The sequence below is a fragment of the Mya arenaria genome, chromosome 16, assembly GCF_026914265.1.
Source record: "Mya arenaria isolate MELC-2E11 chromosome 16, ASM2691426v1".
NCBI classification, from domain to species: domain Eukaryota; kingdom Metazoa; phylum Mollusca; class Bivalvia; order Myida; family Myidae; genus Mya; species Mya arenaria.
In genome coordinates this window covers 16,302,617-16,325,580 of record NC_069137.1, presented here as the reverse complement: position 1 = coordinate 16,325,580, position 22,964 = coordinate 16,302,617, and the positions used below count along the sequence as shown (strand labels likewise).

Genomic DNA, 22,964 nt, shown 5'->3' with positions numbered 1-22,964 from the left:
CGGCAGGCACCATTAATGTTATAGGACAACCCAAAATCAAGAAAAAACCATGTGGTCTGAGTATGTTACATTGTAACCTTTGAATGGTACGTACTAGTACTCAATGACCTGCACACATTACAAGATACAAACTAGTCTCCTCACATAACAAGAAAGTAATTATTTTATATTTAGGAAACGATTCAAACAAGAGGAGAACAACTTTAAGTTGAAAATAGAAGTTGACGTAGGTCACCATAAACATGTAGCAGACAATAGATAAATGGTGATCAAAATTGACCAGCCAACATGATAAATGTAAAATAAATTTTAAAAATATGTTTGATAAAAACAAAGTACCAATATACAAAAACAACGTATGCCTTATACCGTTATAACAAACTTTTTGAAATGTGTTATTGGCATTTAATAAATTGTGCCCAACCTAGTATGTTACGTTTTTATAGCTAGGTTTACGAAACAAAGAACCAAATTCACCCAAGCTCAGAAACGTTTCGGAGGATGTTTAGCTTCTAATAAATTGATTTCTAACAAATGGATAAACTTGAAAACATAATGACATTTCATTTCACATAACAGTTTTAATGATATATTGTCGGAACTACGTTACCCAACTATGCATTAAGCATGGCCATATACTTGTATTATTACCTAATTATTATGAAGATTTTAATTGATATATTTCGTATAGGGCAATTATGTATTTGTATGAACCAGAAATAAGTAATTGAAAAACATACCAATTTTGAAATAATATATCTCAAATAGCGGGGCATATAACGTTCCTACGCTTAACGTCTCAACAAAAAGGGTCTCAGTTCGACAACAACTATTACAATCATAAACGCAGTTGTCTGGTATCCTTATTTGCAATTGGACCATTTTATCATAAACCATCCGTATATTTTAACAATATTTTATTTCTCTTAATCGCTCAATTTTGGGTAAAGGACAAGAATTACTGTTGAAACAGCGTTTAATCCGAATGACGTCGGACAGTGAGTGTTAGTGTTTGCGAATGTTCACCAAAAGCAGTTCTGGCTAAATTATATTGAACATATGGAAGAAATTCAAAAACATATGAAAACTAGAAGCCTCAAGTTCTTTGTTGAACTTATTTAAACCATCTTTATATGTTAACGAAGCTCTGGTTATCAGATATACATACACAATTACTAAGATATATAAAACAAACATGATACCAACTTGAATGCTGCACACAAAACTGTGTGAGGAGCGGTAAAATTATGATGCAACCGTAAATGCAGCACACAAAACTGTGTGAGGAGCGGTGAAACTATGCTGCAACCGTAAATGCAGCACACAAAACTTGTGAGGAGCGGTAAAACTATGCTGCAACCGTAAATGCAGTACACAAAACTGTGAGGAGCGGTAAAACTATGCTGCAACCGCAAATGTAGCACACAAAACTGTGTGAAGAGCGGTAAAACTATGCTGCAACCGTAAATGCAGCACACAAAACTGTGAGGAGCGGTGAAACTATGATACTACCTTTAATGCAGCACAAAAAAACTGTGCGAGGATCGGTGACTATGATACCACCTTTAATGCTGCACAAAAAACTGTGTGAGGAGCGGTGACACTATGATGCTACCTTTTTTCAGCACAAAAAACTGTGTGAGGATCGGTGACTATGATACCACCTTTAATGCTACACACACATCTGTGATCGGAGCAGTGAAACTATAATGCTATTTGCATGCCATCATAAATTTACATTGGCACTTTTTGTAATCAAATGCATGATGTATGCAGAGGAACAGATAACAGATGTTTTCGGATTAGAGGATTCAGCGACAGTCAAATCTACTTTTTTTAAAAGAGACAAAGTGTAAAAACTGCAACGCATGAATAAACTGTGAATAGCTAAAAAAAGACAAATCAAAATAATTACCACTCAGTAACTTTTAAAAAACTTTAAATCCATATTCGAAACAGTTATCAATTTCTCAGCCAGGAAGTCTATGGAAATGATATTTCTTCTCTCAGAAACCCATCTAGCTGTACAGCCACCGTCTAATCAGTACATACTCGTTTGTACCGCCGTTGTAGCTTCTTATGCTTTCGTTACCAAGGCCCGTAAATAAAACGTATTGCATGTGGTATTTAAATGGAATATACCAAGTTTTGACGGCCTTGGCATTTATCTAGTAACAACAAATGATTGCAAATTGATTTTCGATGGAACCACTCGATCGATTTTAAGAGTGACACTATAACACAATTAAAGATTAGTTTGCATACGAACGTATACCAAACTTAATCATGGTATATCGAGGAACACCCGGACGCTGATTTTAAGTACAATATAGATAAAACTATTGAAGCAACAGTTTTTGAGGCTATATTTTCGGACTGTAATGTAATTTAAACGTAAATGTGCATTTCGTAGAGCGTTATGTGCAAGTTTAAACAAAACAAATACTTTGCATAGCGAAGTTAACTTATTTCTTTCTGGTACAATAAAATACAAGCAAAAGTTTATAACAGAGTAATTCCCCTTGTTGGAATGTGAAACCACGTAAGAGTCTTACTACATTCAATTCAAAGACGACTGAACGAAGTATTAATGTAATTCATTCTTCAATAATTATAACATAATAACATACGATGAAAATAAATTTTTATTTAACATATTCAATATAAAAGCAAGAAAAGTTCAAATCCATCAAAATTCTGGATTATTTTTGTCAAGCATCGTTAAACAGAATTTGATTAGAGCTGAATCTTTTTGCAATGTTTGTATGTGACGTTCGCAACGTAGTTTCTTGAAATCTTAAAAGATGTAAAACACACACTTGTTTCGACGTTCGCTCTTCTCTTTCGTTGCTTCTTATGACACGCGGTTGAACTTTGCTGTAGGATGTTCACGTTTAACTGCTCGTTATCGATATTTGGCCAATCAACACTTCCGAACACACAATTAAAACACTGTATCATTAAAAAACTTCAAAATTTTACTATTCATTAACACGTGATGGTAGGAATTCTTTGAAACAGCGTCTTTTTGAATGTATCTAAACATTGAACATTAAACTAGCTATAAACTGTTCCCTACTTCTGCTTTAAGAAGACATTTAATAAAGACATTTAAGCAAACATGCATGTAAATCTGCGATTTAAGCTACTATGATCAACAATATTGTCCTTGTTGGTTAAATATATTCAATGCTATATTCCACAATTACATTGTTTTTCTTTGAAACGCAAACAACGTTAAAGATATATACAAACATGTCTCGGACTTATCTCTTTTGCTGTAAAACACCTTTCTGAGAGAAAGCAGTATCACATGTCTCGCACTTGTATGGCTTCTCTCCTGTGTGTATTCGTATATGCTGCTGTAATTCACCATTCAGAGAGAAAGCAGCATCACATATCTCACACTTGTATGGCCACTCTCCTGTGTGTTCTCTGATATGCCTCTTTAATTCACCTTTCCAAGCGAAAACAACATCACATATCTCACACTTGTATGGCTTCTCTTCTGTGTGTATTATTAAATGTTGCAGTAATACACTTTTCTGAGAGAAAGCAGCTACACATATCTTCCACAGCTATTGCTTCTCTCCTGTGTGTATTCGAATATGTTGCTGTAATACGCCTTTCTGAGAGAAAGCAGCATCACATATTTCGCACTTGTATGGCTTATCTTTCCGAGAGAAAGAATCATTACTCGTATATCACACTCGTATGGCTTCTTTTCTGTATGTATTCTTGTATGGCTCTTTAAATCACCTATCTGGGAGAAAGCAGCATCGCACAGTTAACACTTGTATGGCTTCTCACCTCTGCGTATACGTATATGTCTCTGTAAGTGACATTTCAGACCGAAAGCAGCATCACATATATCACACTTGTAGGGCTTCTCTCCTGTGTGTATACGTTTATGACGCTTTAAATTACTTTTCTGAGAAAAAGCAGCATCACATATCTCGCACTTGTATGGCTTCTCTCCTGTGTGTATTCGAATATGTTGCTGAAATACGCCTTTCTGAGAGAAAGCAGCATGACATATACACTTGTATGGCTTCTCTCCTGTATGCATTCTTATAGGTGTCTGTAAATTACTTGTATGAGTGAAAGCAGCACTACACATGTCACATTTGTATGGCATTTCTCCTGTGTGTGTTTGTTTATGAGTCTGTAAATTACCTTTCTGAGAAAAAGCAGCATCACACAGCTCACACTTGTAGGGCTTCTCTCCTGTGTGTATTCGTTTATGTCGCTGTAAAGTATAAGTGAGTGAACGCAGAATCACATATCTCACACTTGTATGGCTTCTCTCCTGTGTGTTTTCGTATATGCCTCTGTAACTCACCTTTCAGAGAGAAAGCAGCACTACATATCTCACACTTGTATGGCTTCTCTCCTGTGTGTTTTCGTATATGCCTCTGTAACTCACCTTTCAGAGAGAAAGCAGCACTACATATCTCACACTTGTATGGCTTCTCTCCTGTGTGTTTTCGTATATGCCTCTGTAACTCACCTTTCAGAGAGAAAGCAGCACTACATATCCCACGTGACGTTTTAAAATTTCCTTTAAAAACAACTCAGCCACACAAACCGTACATGTGTATGGTCTTCTCTTTGTGCATATCCATGTGAATCTAAACGAAACAATACATGTTTGTATCATATAAGTCAATTCTTTGAAACACAAGTATTAATATTCCCATGTTCATTCATTATGTTATATTGTTCATAGCTATTTTATAAACATCATAACTCATATGGTAGGTTGCTCTTGGACGGGTTTTCCTTATTGACGGCAGTTTGTTAAATGCAATACATATAGGATCTGACACGAAATGTCATTTATTATGAGATTTTATTAAACGAGTTTATGAAATTTGGTGTTAGTAAGCGAGCCTCTGGCGAGCTTACTTACAACTTTCATGAACGAGTATAATAAAATTATTGTATTAAATGACAACGAGGGTCAGATCTATTTATCACATGCTTTAAATGGTGTTTTATTACTAGTTTAGTTCCACTTTCTGAACCGATTGTTTGACAGCTGAAGTACTCAGAGGAGAATGTCAACGATGCGCCATATAAATAGTTCCAAATTAAAATGATAAAAGTGACTAGCAGTTATCAATTTTTAATTCTGAAAAAGCGCTTAACTAGTCACGAATATAAGAATTTATAGTAAAATATCCAACAACATAAATAACGAACAATTTTGACAAAAACAATAACAATAAGTACCCAATTTGATGACGTCACACTCTAGAGTACATGCATTTACGCGGTTTATGTGACCTACATCGGTCTGTCAAGTTTTACTGTTTTTAAGTTTTCGCTGTCGCTTTCTACGATAATTTTGCAGCGTTTTCGTACAATCTTAGCGAAAATTGATTCACAACATACAGATGATTACGGCGAAGCCTTACTCTGTATTGCATGGATGTTGATGTTGAAAAAGTTCAACCAATAATGTTTCCAGAGAACTTGTTCTGGCTTCCGTAACTTTAATGTTGATACATTTTGTATTTATTTATTTTGATGTTTACTACACAATAACACGTCCCAAAGGTATAAATACATAACGTGTTCGCTGAAGTTCTTGAGCTACCAGAGAACATGATGTTCTAGCCGCTATGGGATGTGTAAGGAGATGTCTGTGCTGCGGAATTCGTATTTGTGTTTTCGGTAACCGACAGCAGATTAAACTGGGAATCAGATGGCATTGATTGCATATTGTTTATGTTGGTCAAGATTGAAATGTTTGAAATATTCTTTACAACTGCTTGAGGTGTTTGTCACTAATGTGGCTGTATTTGTTGACTGACTGGATATTTCTGTGACTAATGATCTGCATTATCTGGTTGACGAAACATTGTTATCAGAAAGGTTTTGTACATGGTTTCTGGCACTATGATTGGTTTCTGGCACTATGATTCGTTAGCCATTTGTCTCCCAGACGTTTTACAGCTTCACTGTTGAGGTATGTATTTGTTGGCATTTAAACCATTTTGTTTACAAAAATGTGGAGGGATTTCTAGGTTGCGTGTGATTAGTCTAACCAATAGAAATGTGTAAGATAAAAATATTTGAAATGGGTATATAAACGGCTTGCTTAATAATATTGTACGCACGTCGGACATTGCCAACTGTAATTTCTATGCAGCCAGTCCGAAAAGCACACAAGTGGTATAATCACTGTGCTTATGGATAATCCATCTTATTAGTCAAATGTTTAAGTGGAGGGCGCATATCAATTATTTTTCTAAGTTCTGGAATAAGATTTGCTAAAAGATCAGTTATATAATAGAAAGATCAAATTTCAACGTCATATTATCAGACTGAGTATATAAATTTTGGAGTATATATTTAGTTGGTGTTTGGTTATAAACAGAGTTTGATTTGTGGAACGTTGTTTAGGTTGAAAAAGTGTGTGTATTTTTTTCGAAAAGGTCGCAACTATTTTGCAAAAGAATAGTTCGTAATATACAATCAAAATGAAAACATCGGAATGAATATTTTTTCTGTAAAAAGAATATTCAGCTAAAATTATCATATTAAAAACAAAATATGAACAGCGAAATCACAAACGGAATATGATGAATCAGAAAAAGCAATATCAGATGAGTCATATTATATTGAAATCACAAACGAATTCATGCCATGAATAATCACAATCTCTTAAATGCAAAAATAGGGGAGTCTAATAATATTGCAATCACAAACGAATATGCCATGAATATCACAATCACTTAAATACAAAAATAGGTGAGTCTAATAATATTGCAATCACAAACGAATTTGTCATGAATATCACAATCTCTTAAATGCAAAACTAGGGGAGTCTAATAATATTGCAATCACAAACGAATTTGTCATGAATATCACAATCTCTTAAATGCAAAAATAGGGGAGTCTAATAATATTGCAATCACAAACGAATATACCATGAATATCACAATCACTTAAATATAAAAATAGGTGAGTCTAATAATATTGCAATCACAAACGAATATACCATGAATATCACAATCACTTAAATGCAAAAATAGGGGAGTCTAATAATATTGCAATCACAAACGAACATACCATGAATATCACAATCACTTAAATACAAAAATAGGGGAGTCTAATAATATTGCAATCACAAACGAATATGCCATGAATATCAAACTCACTTAAATGCAAAAATAGGTGAGTCTAATAATATTGCCGTGAATCACAAACAAAACTACCATGAATATCAGAACCACCTTAACGGGAGTCTAATAATATGGTAGAAATGGATATGCAATGAATAGCAAGACAAATACACACACAACTGAGTTTATAAGAATCACATACCGTATGAAGACAATATATCCTAAATAATAACACATCTTTTCTTTTCAGCATGTGTTCTGACTAAACAAAGTGCTATCATTATAAAATGTATTAAAATGTTTTTTTCATGATAAATATGACATTTCAGTTATCTGATGCGGTTTTCCTGACTGTTCTTATCTGTTCAATTGGTTTGTTCCCACTTTCCCAATCACAAATGTTCACACTTACAAATCATAATGCTACTATGACATTCCTCGTAATCAACAATTGAAACTCAGAAGAATATTTGATAGTTTATTAAAGTCTCATCAATACAACATATATACATCACCTATTAAATATACATTAAAATATGAATTGCCACTCAGTATATGAGTTATAAGAGACTATAGCACACACACAAAAAACATAAAACTTCATATTACTTATTTAACATCTAAAATCGATATATACAAAAGTAAGAAACTAGAAACCAATGCTAATCTTGTTTTAAAATTTAGTTAAATTAAACAAAATAAAATACTGAAAACATGAACGCGCACAAACGTGCATACTTACGAAATGGGTGTAAAAAATCGAATATCACCCCGGTCAGACCGTAGATGAACTGATTAGCACTCAATTCTAGCTTAACGTAAAATAACACAATAATTTAAGTTTAAAAAACAACAACAACAACAACATTACTTACACAAATAAAACATCCTATAATTAAGAATATCGTTGCAGGTTTTGGCACTAAGTCTTGACAGCATGTTATTTGCTAAAATAAAAGACAACTTATCTATATCGGACATACTTTGAAATAATGGATTAAATGTTTCTAACAATGGCATTCGTATATTATTATACAACTTACAATAGAATAACACATGAATTTCTGATTCAACAGAGTTGCAAAAAGGGCAAAGACGATCATTTAGGGCAAGATTTTCATATCGGCCCGTTTCCACTCAAATAGGGGCTACCCCGCATCTAAATTTACTTAACGCTGCCCTATGTTTTGGCGGCATAATCAATTTACAATAATTTTCAACAGAATAGTTAATTTTATACTTGCAATAGTTTCTTAACTTATTTCCACCCCTTCCACGTATACCTTTTGGTCTATTAATAGAATCGTGCTACTCATTGATATACGCTGACATCATTTTATCATACATTTGGCCAACAACGGTGGATTTTGGTACATGGTCATTCATATTAGTATATATATCCAAGTCAAGGCTTACCATTTTTTCATTTACATAATAAAACCAAGATTTGTATGTATTACATGCCTTGCCGTTTGCCCAAAGACGGATAATCGGTGGTACCCAGGCCATTTCGCCTGAAACAGCATCATTAGGTGTATATTTCCCAACGCCGAGAAAGAAACGCATGGCTCTATTATGCACGGCGTTGATGCATGAAAACGATCTTACACCCCAGATACATGTAGATGCACCGTAACTTATAATCGGCCAAACAATAGAATCATATAATTTAGTGTATGCGTAGAACGAACCTAACTGTAAGTCATTGTTTAACAAACCATAAAAAGAGGGTTTATTTCTTCCGCATTCATAATTCACCTGAAATGGCAAACGCGTTAACAGTAAATATACTGTTCATTGAGAATAGCAGAACAGGTCATACTCTAGTTCTAAAGGCCTTCGTGAACAGTCTGAAAATCAGAAAACGTCGGAACCACTGCGACAATCAAGGCCAATACACCAAACAATGTTGAGGGTTGGTACCAAAAAAATAACCATGCGACCCTAATGTATATACTCTGATAGATATTGTCCAGAAAGAGCATGTGGGAGTAAAGGCTTATCAGGCTTAAGCACCAGCTGTAAACTGGCTATATAATATAATGACATATATTGATGCTGCTGCCCATTTAGTAAAACTGAAGTAAATAGGTAGCATTTGATATGACAATACAACTAATATTGTGACCCCCAACGATACGAACACTGTATAACGGACAACATCTTACTTGACCAAATATTTATTTCGTACAGGTTTTGTCAAGGTTGTTAAATGCAACAACTAAATTTAAAACACGTGTTAGATGGTTATTCTTACCTTAAGTTGATGGTTATATATGTTTCATGCAACTAAATACTGTTGTGCAAATTGTTATAATATTATATGTTTGTCAGAACTTTTTATATTCTATATATAAACATGTGGTAATAATAATGCTCAAAATATAAAATGTGAAAATAACACTCACATCGAATACAAACAACAACGATAAAAAGGGTGGTACTATTTACATTCAACTTATGCACTCGATGACTTTTTTCTAAATATACATGTCGGATTAGATAACTTTTTCAAGAGTAATATATTTCATGTGTTTATTCGATGATTTAAACTAATGCACTGGAATACACCATATTATGTTTATCCTTTCTGGAATAACAAAAACTACCGCAAGTGTACGAAGACTATGAGAACTACATATTCACAAAATGTTTTAAAAGGACACAGATCGATTCGCCGGATTGGTACAATTTCTGGCTGCGATGAAATGCAAATACTGTAACTTACTATGATAGTCGATTCACCATGTTCTTGCAATTCAATAAATTAACCTTTATATTTCAACGACAGGACAAAATATGATATAAACGGACAGTATACATGGTAAGGCGCGAGTGTTTTTGATTATCTAATTTATAAAACAGTAACATTATCGCAACGCATGATTCTACCATGAGCACTCTAAGTAAACACTTCCCAGTATGGTGAAGTCGTTATATATACAGATAACGGCATATTTTCAGGCCAAATAAAATTAAGTATTTTATTTTTCTAAAAATATCAGGACACATTATAAGCATGTTCCCTGCCAGAATATGTACTTTTTGTATAAAAGGACATGATAAATGAGGTCAATAACGAATAAAATCCCAGAAAACATATGCAGTAAGCCTCTTATCTGACACAATATGTATTTTCAGTCCAAAAAGATTCCACATGTGTGCCCGCACGTTACAAGTAATTTTCTTTAACAGTTTTATATATATATATATTTTTAATTACGGACATTACATACCATGAATATTACGGACCAGACATAACGGACCAGATTTGGGGACATAACGGACCATATTTAGGGACATTACGGACCATCTTGAGAAACTTACGGACCATGATTTATAATGTTATTAACTTTTAAATTTATTCACACCACCGTCTTTTATTCTTTAATAAATACTTGTATATGAGTGCTCAGTATGATATGACACATGCCAATTGTCATCCATCAAACTGTGAAAAAATAAATCTGTCTGATTTGTTTTTAAACGAATGGTACACTACTGTGAGCTCTTCAAGTAAATGTGTAAATAAAAGATTGTTTAAAGAACGATTTTGAATTTGGAAACTACCTTGTTAAAACACCGCCAAAATTATTGAACTATGTAATATGATTTTCCAGTTGAAGTAGGTAGTCGGAGGAATATAAACATAAATTACAGAAATTGCCACCTTTGTGATTCTAATCGTATTGGTGATGAATTTAATTATTTGTTAGAGTGTAGTTATTTCATAAACGAAATACGACATTTCATTGATATTTTTTTTTAATTTTAGAACCCCGAATATATTGTCATGTGCAATGAAATTAAACCCAGAATGTTACATGTTTTCAAAGATGTGTAAATTTATTAAATGTATCATTAAAAAAGTTAATTTCAGAATATAATGTAGTCGTCTTTATGCCATGCTGTTAATTATTATATAATGATTAAAGTTCATTTTTTCAAAGCTTATCGGCGGTATATCATAAAAGAAACAGACATTAATTATACTGACCTTTAGTTGGAAATCATGAGAGTGTGAAAATCCAGGGTGATGGCGGACTTTCGCTGAACCATTCAATCAAAACAGATGTAACGGAAAGCAAACAAATATGACAATCCAAAGTTGATTTCAGTAAGTAATCGATCACCGAATATATAAATATTCACATTCACAAATATACATAAGTTGTATTTAAAATTATAATTCATTGTCCGTAATGACCTCTAATATGGCATTTTATGAATTTTGCTCAAAAACAAACTGTGAGTAATGTAAAGTTCTTGGTCCGTAATGTCCCGAAATATGGCACATTATAAGGTAAAAACAAACTGTGAGTTAATTTATATATCGTTTTCTGCGAATATGGTATGTATAAAAGTTATAAAGTTAAAACAAACTATGAGATCCGTTTTGTCTGGTCCGTAATATCCATGGTCCGTAATGTCCGTGACCCTTTCTTTTAGGTGTAATACCAGAATAAAATTCCTCTTTATATCAAGTTTTGGTATTAAACCGAAAACAGTTGTGAAACAAATACAATTTTGAGACATAAATGCTGTTAAGGTTTCCCAATCGTGGTTGGAATATATGATATGTATCCAGGGGAAGTAATCGATACGATTATTATCCAACACACATCTAAAAAGTGTTGTCTGTTTCATGCATTCATTAAATCGTTGTCTGTTACCATGCAATGGCGGAGTGTGTCATTTCTTCATTATAAAAAGCTATTCATCAGTAAGCTGATAACGTTTGGGTATGTATAATATTTTGAGCAATTTGTGTTGTTTGTTTGATTGGTTATTTTGTGCTTGTCTCCACAATATGTAAACAATCTGCCTGTCCACCGAAGTTTAGGCCTGTCCGAAAACTCTTGGTCGGAAAGACTAATATATAACACTACAGAGGCATGTCATTTAGTTATAATACACCAACTTTATCACACAAAACAATCAACATCATTGCCTTTTGATACCAAAGGTCTGAAGAAGAAGCATATATATTTAGTTATGATGATATTGACTGCCTTGTTGCAAACCAAGAAGAAATAAAATGTTGTAACATATCGATATAGATCTACTGGTTGAGTTTGTAAATCCGAACAGTTTCGATAGTATTTTAACAATATCTTTGCGAGTTTTGGTTCTAGTAACTTAAAACTTGGCATTAATAATGTTTGGTTCAAACCTCAGCCTCTGCTGAAGTACACATTCACAAAATATTTTGATTCATAAATGCAAAGCGTTCATTTCAAGCACAGTAAATCACCATTCACACAGTGAAATGGAGTATGTAATCTCGATCGATTTTAAAATTATATTTCAACTAAAAAAAATTGCTATTCCGTCATAGTTTGTTTTCATTTCTAATCAAACACACAATGGGAATGGGAATCAACTCGAACAGATTCTAGGTTAGGTAAAAAGACTGGCCTGACCGGACATTTTAGTAACTTTATTGTTGCCACGGTATCATTTTCCAGGATAAAACTAATTCATGTATTATGTATGTATTTAAAAAAAACTATGTAATAAGCTGTTAATTGTTGCTCATTATTATTCTTACCTGACATAATAAAAAATATTGATCAATGAATATGATATCTATGAAATATAGCAATGCATATTTTAATTTGGTCCGGAATTGGTCTGGTCTGGCTGCCAGTTTTTGCATCAACAAAAGATAAATAAAGTTCAGAGATTTCCGTTGGTCCGGATTTGGTCCGGTCTGGCCAGTCTTTTATCCCCAACCCAGAATCTAATCTTAGAAAATTTAAGTTGTGTCCCTTGCTTCTAAAATCTAAGAACATTCCTTACCAATGATATTGATTACAGTGCAATTTAAAATCTGTGACGTCATTCGCTCCGAGCTGCATATTTACATTTAACCTGATTAGGAGTTTGACAGGGGTTTATTAGAAAAATACTCACCTAAACTTGACGAAATTTCACATTCGTTGCTAAGGCAAGCGTTTGTATCGATCTGGATCATCAAATTATTGATCGAGGTAAACAAACATGTGATTTAACAGGTGTTCGGTATTTATAAACTGTTCAGATTTACAAACTCAACTAGTATCCTTTTAACTTGTTTATCTCCGGGTTTTAACATCATGATACATGTCTGAAATGGCTGACTTTTGGTTGTGTGACGTCAAATATCAATGTGGGACCGACTGCATATTGGGATGAGTATTTACAGACATTACATTATAGACATCTAACTTTTTTGTTATTTGAAATAGTCATCTCAAAATATGTCGATCATTCAGACCATCATTTACAAAAAGTCGCTGAAATCAGGTCTCTGGAATGGTGGCAGTCTCTGTTGGATTCCGGCTGGTTTTGGCTCTTTGAATGATTATCTTGTATGGAAGATAGTTGTCAGCCTTGAAATTTTATGAATGATCAATGAATTAAAGTGACATTATTTTAACAGAAATGAAAATCTAATTGGCCGGTTTGAAAGAATGGATCAATTTAATCAGATAACAACAACCAGTATTATTGATTAATATAATAAATTTGATTATTTTTTTTTTCAATTCACAATAATTAACACCTTGATTTCTTCATTTTCAACATACTGTATAACCAATTTAACTGGATCAGATATATAAGTGGATTTATCGATGCCTGCTGATAAAATATTAAAGCATAAATTTTTCCATTCATGTTTTGGTATTAAAGGTGCACTCTCACAGATTGAACGTTTTGAGAACTTTCTTATTTTTTGTCTTGGAACAAGCCAATTTTTAAAAAAATCTATGGAAACCATTTAAATAAGACTGCTGACAAAAGTCAGATTGCAGATTTTATATTTAAGTCCCAAAAAAAATGTTTTATGCATTTTCCTTAAAACGTAAGTAACCGTTTAAGCCATTAAATATTCAGTTTCGAACGGGAATATATATATATATATGAATATCTACAATCTGATTTTTTGTCAGCAATCTTTTATCATTGGATTGCAGATATTTATGCAAAAATTCCAAGACAAAAAATAAAAAAGTTGTCAAAATGGTATATCAGTGAGAGTGCAGCTTTAAATCTGCACACCCAAAGATTGAACATTTTCAGATATTTTTTTGTCTTGGAACAAGCCATTGTTTGCAAAAATCCATGGAAACTAATTATATTAGACTGCTGACAATAATTTAGAAAGCAGATTTTTATATTTAAGTTCAAAAGTTGATGTTTTATTCATTTTAATATCTTATAATAATAAATGTTTTTTTAACCGCAAAAATTTGCTATTTCAAAGACAAATAAAAACAAAAAAGATGTCAAAATGTTCAATCTGTGAAAGTGCAGCTTTTAAGTTGCACTATCACAGACATACCATTTTTACAACTTTAAATTTTTGTCTTGGAACGAACCAATTTTTGTGAAAATCCATGAAAACCAGTTAAAACCAGTTTTTCTTAAAGGGTTTAAGACATACAACATTTATTTTATAACGGAAATATGAAAATCTGTGATCTAATCTTTTGTTAGCAATCTTTCATCATTGGTCTGCAGATATTTATACCCCCAACAAACAAAGTTTGAAGTAGGTATAGTGGAGTCACCCTGTGGTCGGTTGGTCAGTTTGTCGGTTGGTCCGTTGCAATTTACCTTGTCTGGAGCATAACTTAAAAACTACCGGATGGAATTGGATTAAACTTCATACAATGGTAGGGCATAATGAGAGGAGGTGCAGTGTACAATAAACATAACTCTATTCTTGCTTATTACTGAGTTATTGCCCTTTGTTACTTTTTTCTCTGGAGTATAACTTGAAAAGTACTGGATGGAATTCATTGAAAATTCATACAATGGTACAGCACAATAAGAGGAAGTGCAGTGTTCATGAACCATAACTCTACTTTAGCTTATTACTGAGTTATTGCCCTTTATTTTATTTTTTGCTGTAATTTTTTTCCAGACATAAACTTGCAAACTACTAGATGGAATTTATTGAAACTTCATACAATGGTAAAGTACAATGAGAGAAAGTGCAGTGCACAAGAATCATAACTCTATTTTAGCTAATCACCGAGTTATGGCCTTTAATACTTTTTTCTTGTCCCGATCATAACTTGAAAACTTTTGGATGGAATTTAATAAAGCTTCATACAGTAATAGATCATAATGAAAGGAAGTGCAGTGTACAGGAACCGCAATTCTATTTCAGCTAATTACAGAGTTACTGCCCTTTGTTCTGTTTCTTGTCCGGAGCATAACTTGAAAACTATTAATTGGAATTTAATAAAACTTCATACAGTGATAGATCATAAAAAGAGGAAGTACCGTATACAGGGACCACAATTCTATTTCAGCCAATTACAGAGTTATTGCCCTTTGTTATTTTTTTCTTGCAATTTGCCCTTTGTTATTTTTTTCTTGCAATTTACCTTGTCCGTGGCATAACTACTGGATGGAATTGGAATAAACTTCATACAGTGGTAGAGCATAATGAGATGAAGTGCAGTGTACAATAACCATAACTCTATTCTTGCTTATTACTAAGTTATGGTCCTTTGTTACTCTTTTTGTCCGGAGTATAACTTGAAAAGTAATAGATGGAATTTATTGAAACTTCATTCAATGGTACAGCACAATTAGAGGAAGTGCTGTGTTCAAGAACCATAACTCTACTTTAGCTCATTACTGAATTATTGCCCTATATTTTTTTGCTGTCTATTTTTTTCAAGACATTAACTTGCAAACTACTAGATGGAATTTATTGAAACTTCATACAATGGTAAAGCACAATGAGAGGAAGTGCAGTGCACAAGAACCATAACTCTGTTAAAGCTAATAACAGAGTTATGGCCTTTAATACTTTTTTTCTTGTCCCGAGCATAACTTAAAAACTACTGGATGGAATTTAATAAAGCTTCATACAGTGATAGATCATAATGAGAGGAAGTGCAGAGTACAGTAACCGCAATTCTATTTCAGCAAATTACAGAGTTACTGCCCTTTGTTTCTTATTTTTGTCCGGAGCATAACTTGGAAACTATTGGATTGGAATTTAATAAAACTTCATTCAGTGATAGATCATAATGAGAGGAAGTGCAGTGTACAAGAACCGCAATTCTGTTACAGCCAATTACAGTTATTGCCCTTTGTTATTTTTTTCTTGTCCTGAGCTTAATTTGAAAACTACCTGATGGAATGTAATAAAACTTTATACAGTGGTATAGCACAACGAGAAGGAGTTCAGTGTACATGCATCATTACACTATTTTAGCAAATTACAATGATAATAATCCATAAAATAAAGTTGTCATTTATAGGTTGTCTTTCTAAATAGTTGACTGCAATCTCATATCAGGGACGCGTTGGGGGTATTAATCACCTTCTGTGATAGCTCTTACTATGCAAAATTTGCCCTTTCTAAGACGAAATATAGAAATGTTGCGAAAATGGTACTTCTGTGAGAGTGCAGCTTTAACAAATTAAATTTGAAATATCTACTTAGTGAAAAATCAGCTTTTCCTTGTATTCCAAAACTTTAAATATAAAATAAGTATGTTTTTCTTAACAATTATGCACAAGTAGTTTGTTCTTTAAATCTTTCATTCCTTATTGGTTATTTTCATGACACTAAATTTCTCTAGTTTGACTAGGATCTTCTCTCTAAAATTGACAGAAAAAGTCTCATGACCCCATATTGTCAGCATTTAACATCCATTAAGATTTTAGCAAAGAGAAAACTGGACATTCATATTATTTTGTTAAACATGCAATAGATTGTGAGTAATAATTATAAGCTGGTTTAAAAAGTGTACATATTATAGTTTTCTCAGCAAGTATTTTGTCCGCTCACTAATTGAAGGAGGTTTTTTCAATCTTTACCAAATTTGGTCAGAATGTGTATAAGCATAATATAGTGGTCAATGTCACTGCTCAACAGCTCAAAATTGGTGTTCTCAGTCAGGAGAGTTATTAAATGTTCCCTTAAATAATATGTCTCGGACATGGGCGATACCAATTTTTTTTCAAGCGTTATTGCCCTTGATTTAAAGAAATTACCTTTAATCGGTCTTGACCAAAAGCCTTGAAGCTAATGTTCATTCATCACCAAATTTAGTTAGTATGAGTGGATAAACGAGCTTTGACAATACCGATAACCAGCCATTTTGGTGGATTTTGTTTTTAAAAAATTGCCGCCCTTTAACTATAGAATTTACCTGAAATTTGTCTTGTCCGCTCTATTATTCAGAATCCACTTTCAAATTATCACCAAATGTGGGCATAATTTGTATGGGAATAATATCGTGGTTGAGTTTGATGACCAGTCGTATGTTTTGGGATTGGTCGCCCTTTAATACTACACATTTTACTTATAAATGACAGTAATATGCCACCATAATGTGTGGGTTCTATCCAGTACCCAAAACAGCGTTAAATCCAATTATTCCTAGAAATCTTGCTTGTTTGCACATTGCTTTAATTTATAATCCAACATATTATGAGCATTGTGTTATATTTCTAGCATTTCCATCATATTGAGTGCATTGTATACGTATTTGTGTTCATCAGAATTTATAAAAAAATCTGAGTATTGAATAATTCCCCTTAGAATGGAAAAAGAGGCGGGGCATGTCCATTAATGTTTAAACGAGTTCAATAACAAATTGAATTGATATAAACATTTGATGTTAACTAAGGTGTCTGACTAACAAGCTATAAGGCAACACCAAATTGTGGACAAGGGTCCAAAAATGTTAGTGACAACCCCTGTCGTATGCATGCTACTTAAGATACAAGCATTCTCTTCCAACACATTATCATTTCAATTTGTTATCAATACTATTTTTAGTGTACTACTACTACATACATGTCTTTCTTATACTTTCAGATACACATGGACTCAACAGAAAAAACATTCACATCCCATGTGACATGGGAAGACTGTGGTGTTGATTTGTCTCCGAAATCAGAAATAAAGCATCCCCTGATAAGACATACAGAAGAGGAGACTTACACGTGTGAGATTTGTGATGCCGTTTTTTCACAAAAAAGTAATTTACATACCCATATGGTAACGCACACAAAACAGAAGCCCTACAAGTGCAAGATATGTGATGCTACTTTTGCACGGAAGTGGGATTTAAAAGCACATATTAGAATCCACACAGGAGAAAAGCCATACAAGTGTGTGTTTTGTGATGCTGCTTTTTGTCAGAAAGGGGAATTACAAAGACATATAAGAAAACACACAGGAGAGAAGCCTTACCAATGTGGGTTATGTGAAGCAGCTTTCTCTCATCGAAGTACTTTACTACAACATATAAGAATGCATAAAGGAGAGAAGCCATACAAGTGTGAGGTATGTGATGCTGCTTTCACCCAGTCGAGTGGGTTACAGATACATTTAAGAAAACACACAGGAGAGAAGCCATATAAGTGTGAGTTATGTGATGCTGCTTTCTGTCAGAAAGGGGAATTACAAACACATATAAGAAAACACACAGGAGAGAAACCATACGAATGTGGAATATGTGAAACTGCTTTCTCTCATCGAAGTACTTTACTTGAACATATAAGAATACACAAAGGGGAGAAGCCATACAAGTGTGAGATATGTGATGCTGCTTTCACCCAGAGAAATGGGTTACAGTCACATTTAAGAATACACACTGGAGATAAGCCATTCAAATGTGAGTTTTGTGATGCTGCTTTCTCACAAAAAGGTGGGTTACAGGTACATATAAGAAAACACACAGGCGAGAAGCCATACAAGTGTGAGTTATGTGATGCTGCTTTCACACAGAACGGTGGGTTACAGGTACATATAAGAAAACACACGGGCGCAAAGCCATACCAGTGTGAATCATGTGATGCTGCTTTCACACAGAAAGGTGATTTACAAAAACACATGGTTACACACACAACAGAGAAGCCATATAAGTGTGGGATATGTGATGCTGACTTTTCTCGGAAAAATCAGTTACAAACACATATGATATTACACACAAGAAGCCATGCAAGTAAGAACGAATCCGATACAGATTATTTCATGCCAATTATGTGAGGTATGTGGGACTAAATTGTCTCTGAAATGCTAATGCATACAGGAACGAAGAAAATTTGGATATACATGTCTTGCTGATACTTATGCAACTGATGAAAATTACACACGATAATGCATACAGAATGGAAGCCATGCATGTTTGAATCTGTGATGCTTGTTCCTCTTAATAAGGTATTTTACAGAAACATATACATTTAAGATGCCTCATACATGTGTGACCAATGTGATGTTGCTTCCTCAGAGAAAATTTGATTACGGAATCATTAAAAATACACACAGTAGATATTATATTTCAGTGTAAAAGATGTTGTGATGATTTCTCCTATGTAAACTACCACGTCCCATCAAAGGTCTCTCTGATATATTATATAAGAGACACATGTGAAGCGGCAATTCACTGAATCCTACCCAGCGCATATGTGCAGATCGGATATATTTGTGTGATTCATAATATTGTTATTCAGGTTTATTCCTAACTGTAACTGTGGTTATTTTATATGTTTTATCCTTTCTTACTTACATATATATGTGTCTTAAAATACTTAGATATATTACAATGTTTAAGCAGTTTTAATTGACCCAAGCATTACATACTTTACCATTGCTAAACAATGCGCTGATGATTGAATTTGCCCAAACAATTTTACATCTAGTGATACAATGTATCTACATGTATATTTAAATATACGTGTTTGCTGGTTTTACTTGTGTTATAAACAATGTTGTATTTCAAATGAAATCCAAACTGTTACTACGGTTCTTTTTTATGTTTTATCGTTTCCAATCGTATTATGTAGTTGAGTTTTTTTCTGGTAAAATGCATTTTAAACCTTTCGTTGTAAATTGCGCGGACTAAATGTACATGTAGATTCATGCATTTGTCACTTTATGTAATAAAATATTTTTGATATATATATCCATCTGGTGTTATTCAAGTTGGGGTTTTAACTCTTTATTTCACCCGGAACATTATAGGGGTTGAATGTATGTATTAATCTTGTCAGACAAATATCAGTAATACCGTATTTATGTAGGTTAATCGCTGAATCTTAAAAAATGCTTGATTTTACTGCTGTAATTTAAAAATTTAATTTAAATTAGAAATTACAGGGGTTGGGGAATTTTGTAGTGCTTTTATTGCTTTTTGTGATTCAAAAAGTCATACTTCATCCCTCAGGGCACAACTTACAAATAGACAGAGCAGGAAAATGGTCATTTAAAAGGTCAGGGCAATGCAAGTTGAACAATCATATTGTTCATGGCTTGTATTTTTTTGTATATTTTGTTGCCTATGCTATAAAAAGGTAGAACGTGAAAAATAACTTCATAGTTGAAATGATGGCTTTGAATGGTATTGTCAGATGAGAAACAACACTAATAAGAAATATGTTAATTTTAGATATTGTATCAAAAATATTATCTTATTTTGTACATGAGAACTTTTAAACAGTTATTCTTAATATAACAATGTGTATATGAAGCTTTTGATCAACACTCAAAGCTGCACTTTCACAGATTGTCATTTAAAACCCTTAAAAATTGTCTCAATATCAGCTGATTTGGTTATCATTCCCTTAATTCAGTCATATTAGATTATTCACAATACAACCAATCAAAAATATTTGGTAAAACTGTCGAAAAGTTCATATACATTAAATTGTTCGTAATGCTTTTACCCATAAAACATCATTTTAGCCATACATATGACAAAATGCAATCTGATCTTTTTTTCAGCAGTTTTATATTACTTACACATTTCTGCAAAAAATGTCTATTTATAGACTAACAATGAAAGAGTACCTGTAGTCAATACGATCAATTGGTGAGATTGCAGCTTTAAATACACCTTTTTAAGACCGCTGTAAAATTCCAATGGTTTGCCTCAATCTTTAAAGCTAGCATACTGTTTAATTGACAACCATACTTTTGGTTTAAAAGTGTCATGATATGTTTGTACAATGCTTTAATATAATTCATTAAAGAAGTCAAAACAAATTTGTTTATTATGTCTCCCCCTCTCTGGGGGAGACATATTGTTTTTGCCCTGTCCGTCAGTCCGGTAGTCCGTCAGTCCGTCAGTCCGTCCGTACGTCACACTTCGTTTCCGATCGATAACTGGACAACCGCATGACCTAGGATCACCAAACTTGGTAGGGAGGTTGGTCGTGAGGTGTAGAGGATCCCTATTGTTTTTGGGGTCACTAGGTCAAAGGTCAAGGTCGCGGCGACCCCCAATATAAAAAACATTTCTGCTCAAAATCTTGAGAACGGTTTGACCTAGGTTCACCAAACTTGGTAGGGAGGTTGGTCATGAGGTGTAGAAGATCCCTATTGTTTTTGGGGTCACTAGGTCAAAGGTCAAGGTCGCGGCGACCCCCAATGTAAAAAACATTTCCGCTCAATATCTTGAGAATGGTTTGACCTAGGTTCACCAAACTTGGTAGGGAGGTTGATCATGAGGTTTAGAAAACTCCTATATTTTGGGGGGTCACAATGTCAAAGGTCAACGTCGCTGTGACCTCTAATGTAAAAAAATATTTCCGTGCAATATCAGGAGAATGCTTTGATCTAGGTTCACCAAACTTTGAAGTGAGGTTGGTCATGATGTCTAGATGATCCCAATTGTTTTGGGGGTAACAAGGTCAATAGTCAAGGTCGTGGTGACCTTCCATGTAAAAATCATTTGCGTGTAATATCTTTCACATATGTTTACCAAAAATTGTAGAGATGTTACTCGGGTGTACAAGACCCGCATTGTTTTTGAGGTCACTATGTCAGAGGTGAAGGTCACAGACACCTGAACATAAGAAAAGGTTTCCGATCAATAAGTGGAGTTCCTATTGCCTTTGAGTCTTGAACTTTTGCATGCTGGTAGGTCTTCTTGGGCAGATGATCCGTATTGATTTTGGGGTCACTGGGTCCAAAAAGAGAGTGATGATGAAAAACGGTTTCCAATCAATAACTTAAGTTCTGCTTTACCTGGAGTCTCCAAACTTTGCATGCTTGTTAGGGTCATGCAGTAGTTGGGGTCACTGGGTCAAAGGTCAAGTCCACAAGGGCTTGAAGATGAAAACCGTTTCCGATCAATAACTGGCGTCTCATTTCAACTTTCGTGCATTTTGTTTATTTTGTTTTTTGTCCATAAAGACCTGCCGTTTTTTCCCTGAGAAACAGCAGCACTTGAAGGCCTTTGCATTTTTATGGTAAGTGTCTGTTTACTAAGCCTTCGGGGGAGACATGCGCTTTTCTCAAAAGCCCATTCTAGTCTTGTAATTTGTTTTCTAGTATGTAAATGACCCAGACAAAAATGGGAACGTCAGTGCTAGTTCTTTTACTTTTAACATCCAATGAAGTTTCTATTGGTGTAACAGCAAGGAGGTGTTACATTAAGGATGCATCATTTAAACCAAATTATACATACATATGCACAACATACATGCCTATACGTGAATACGCGGCTGATTAAACATGGTTCTGAAAAAAAAATCAACCAAAGTTGCAATATGCGAACTTGACTACATGATCCAAAAACTGGTTATTTTTCAGTACTAAATAATGCACATCGGAACGCCCAGAATGCACCAGATTGCACCATGGTTTTCACCATTTTCTGAGGGGGCATGCCCCCGAACCCCCAGCACATTTATGAATCCACATGAATAGAGGGGTAGCTACGCCCCTGACATTATTGAAACCACAGTGTGGCTAAACAACACTTGTATGTGTATCCTATGCAGTGATCACCCATGGAATTGCAATCGTCAAAGAATCTAAAGGGGAAGTTTATATGGACTAAATTTGAAATACACCAAGTGTTT

The 22,964-nt window shown here is 33.9% G+C and overlaps 2 protein-coding genes across 2 annotated transcripts; one reads left to right on the top strand and one right to left on the bottom strand.

Moving 5' to 3' along the window:
* Positions 1-3,266: 3,266 nt before the first annotated feature.
* LOC128221440 (zinc finger protein 782-like) lies at positions 3,267-8,642 on the bottom strand. Its single transcript, XM_052930048.1, is given in 4 exon segments — positions 3,267-3,508; positions 3,811-4,261; positions 4,263-4,510; positions 8,594-8,642. Coding segments are annotated over 4 exon segments (990 nt in total).
* Positions 8,643-11,812: 3,170 nt separating this feature from the next.
* LOC128221979 (zinc finger protein 239-like) lies at positions 11,813-21,118 on the top strand. Its single transcript, XM_052930708.1, has 2 exons — positions 11,813-11,875; positions 17,971-21,118. Exon 2 carries the CDS (start codon positions 17,977-17,979, stop codon positions 19,144-19,146), a length of 1,170 nt encoding a protein of 389 aa, XP_052786668.1. The 5' UTR covers positions 11,813-11,875; positions 17,971-17,976; the 3' UTR covers positions 19,147-21,118.
* Positions 21,119-22,964: the final 1,846 nt, after the last annotated feature.

Coding starts and splice junctions, on each gene's coding strand:
- LOC128221979 (XM_052930708.1), top strand. CDS start 17,977: ATGGACTCAACAGAAAAAACATTCACATCCCATGTGACATGGGAAGAC.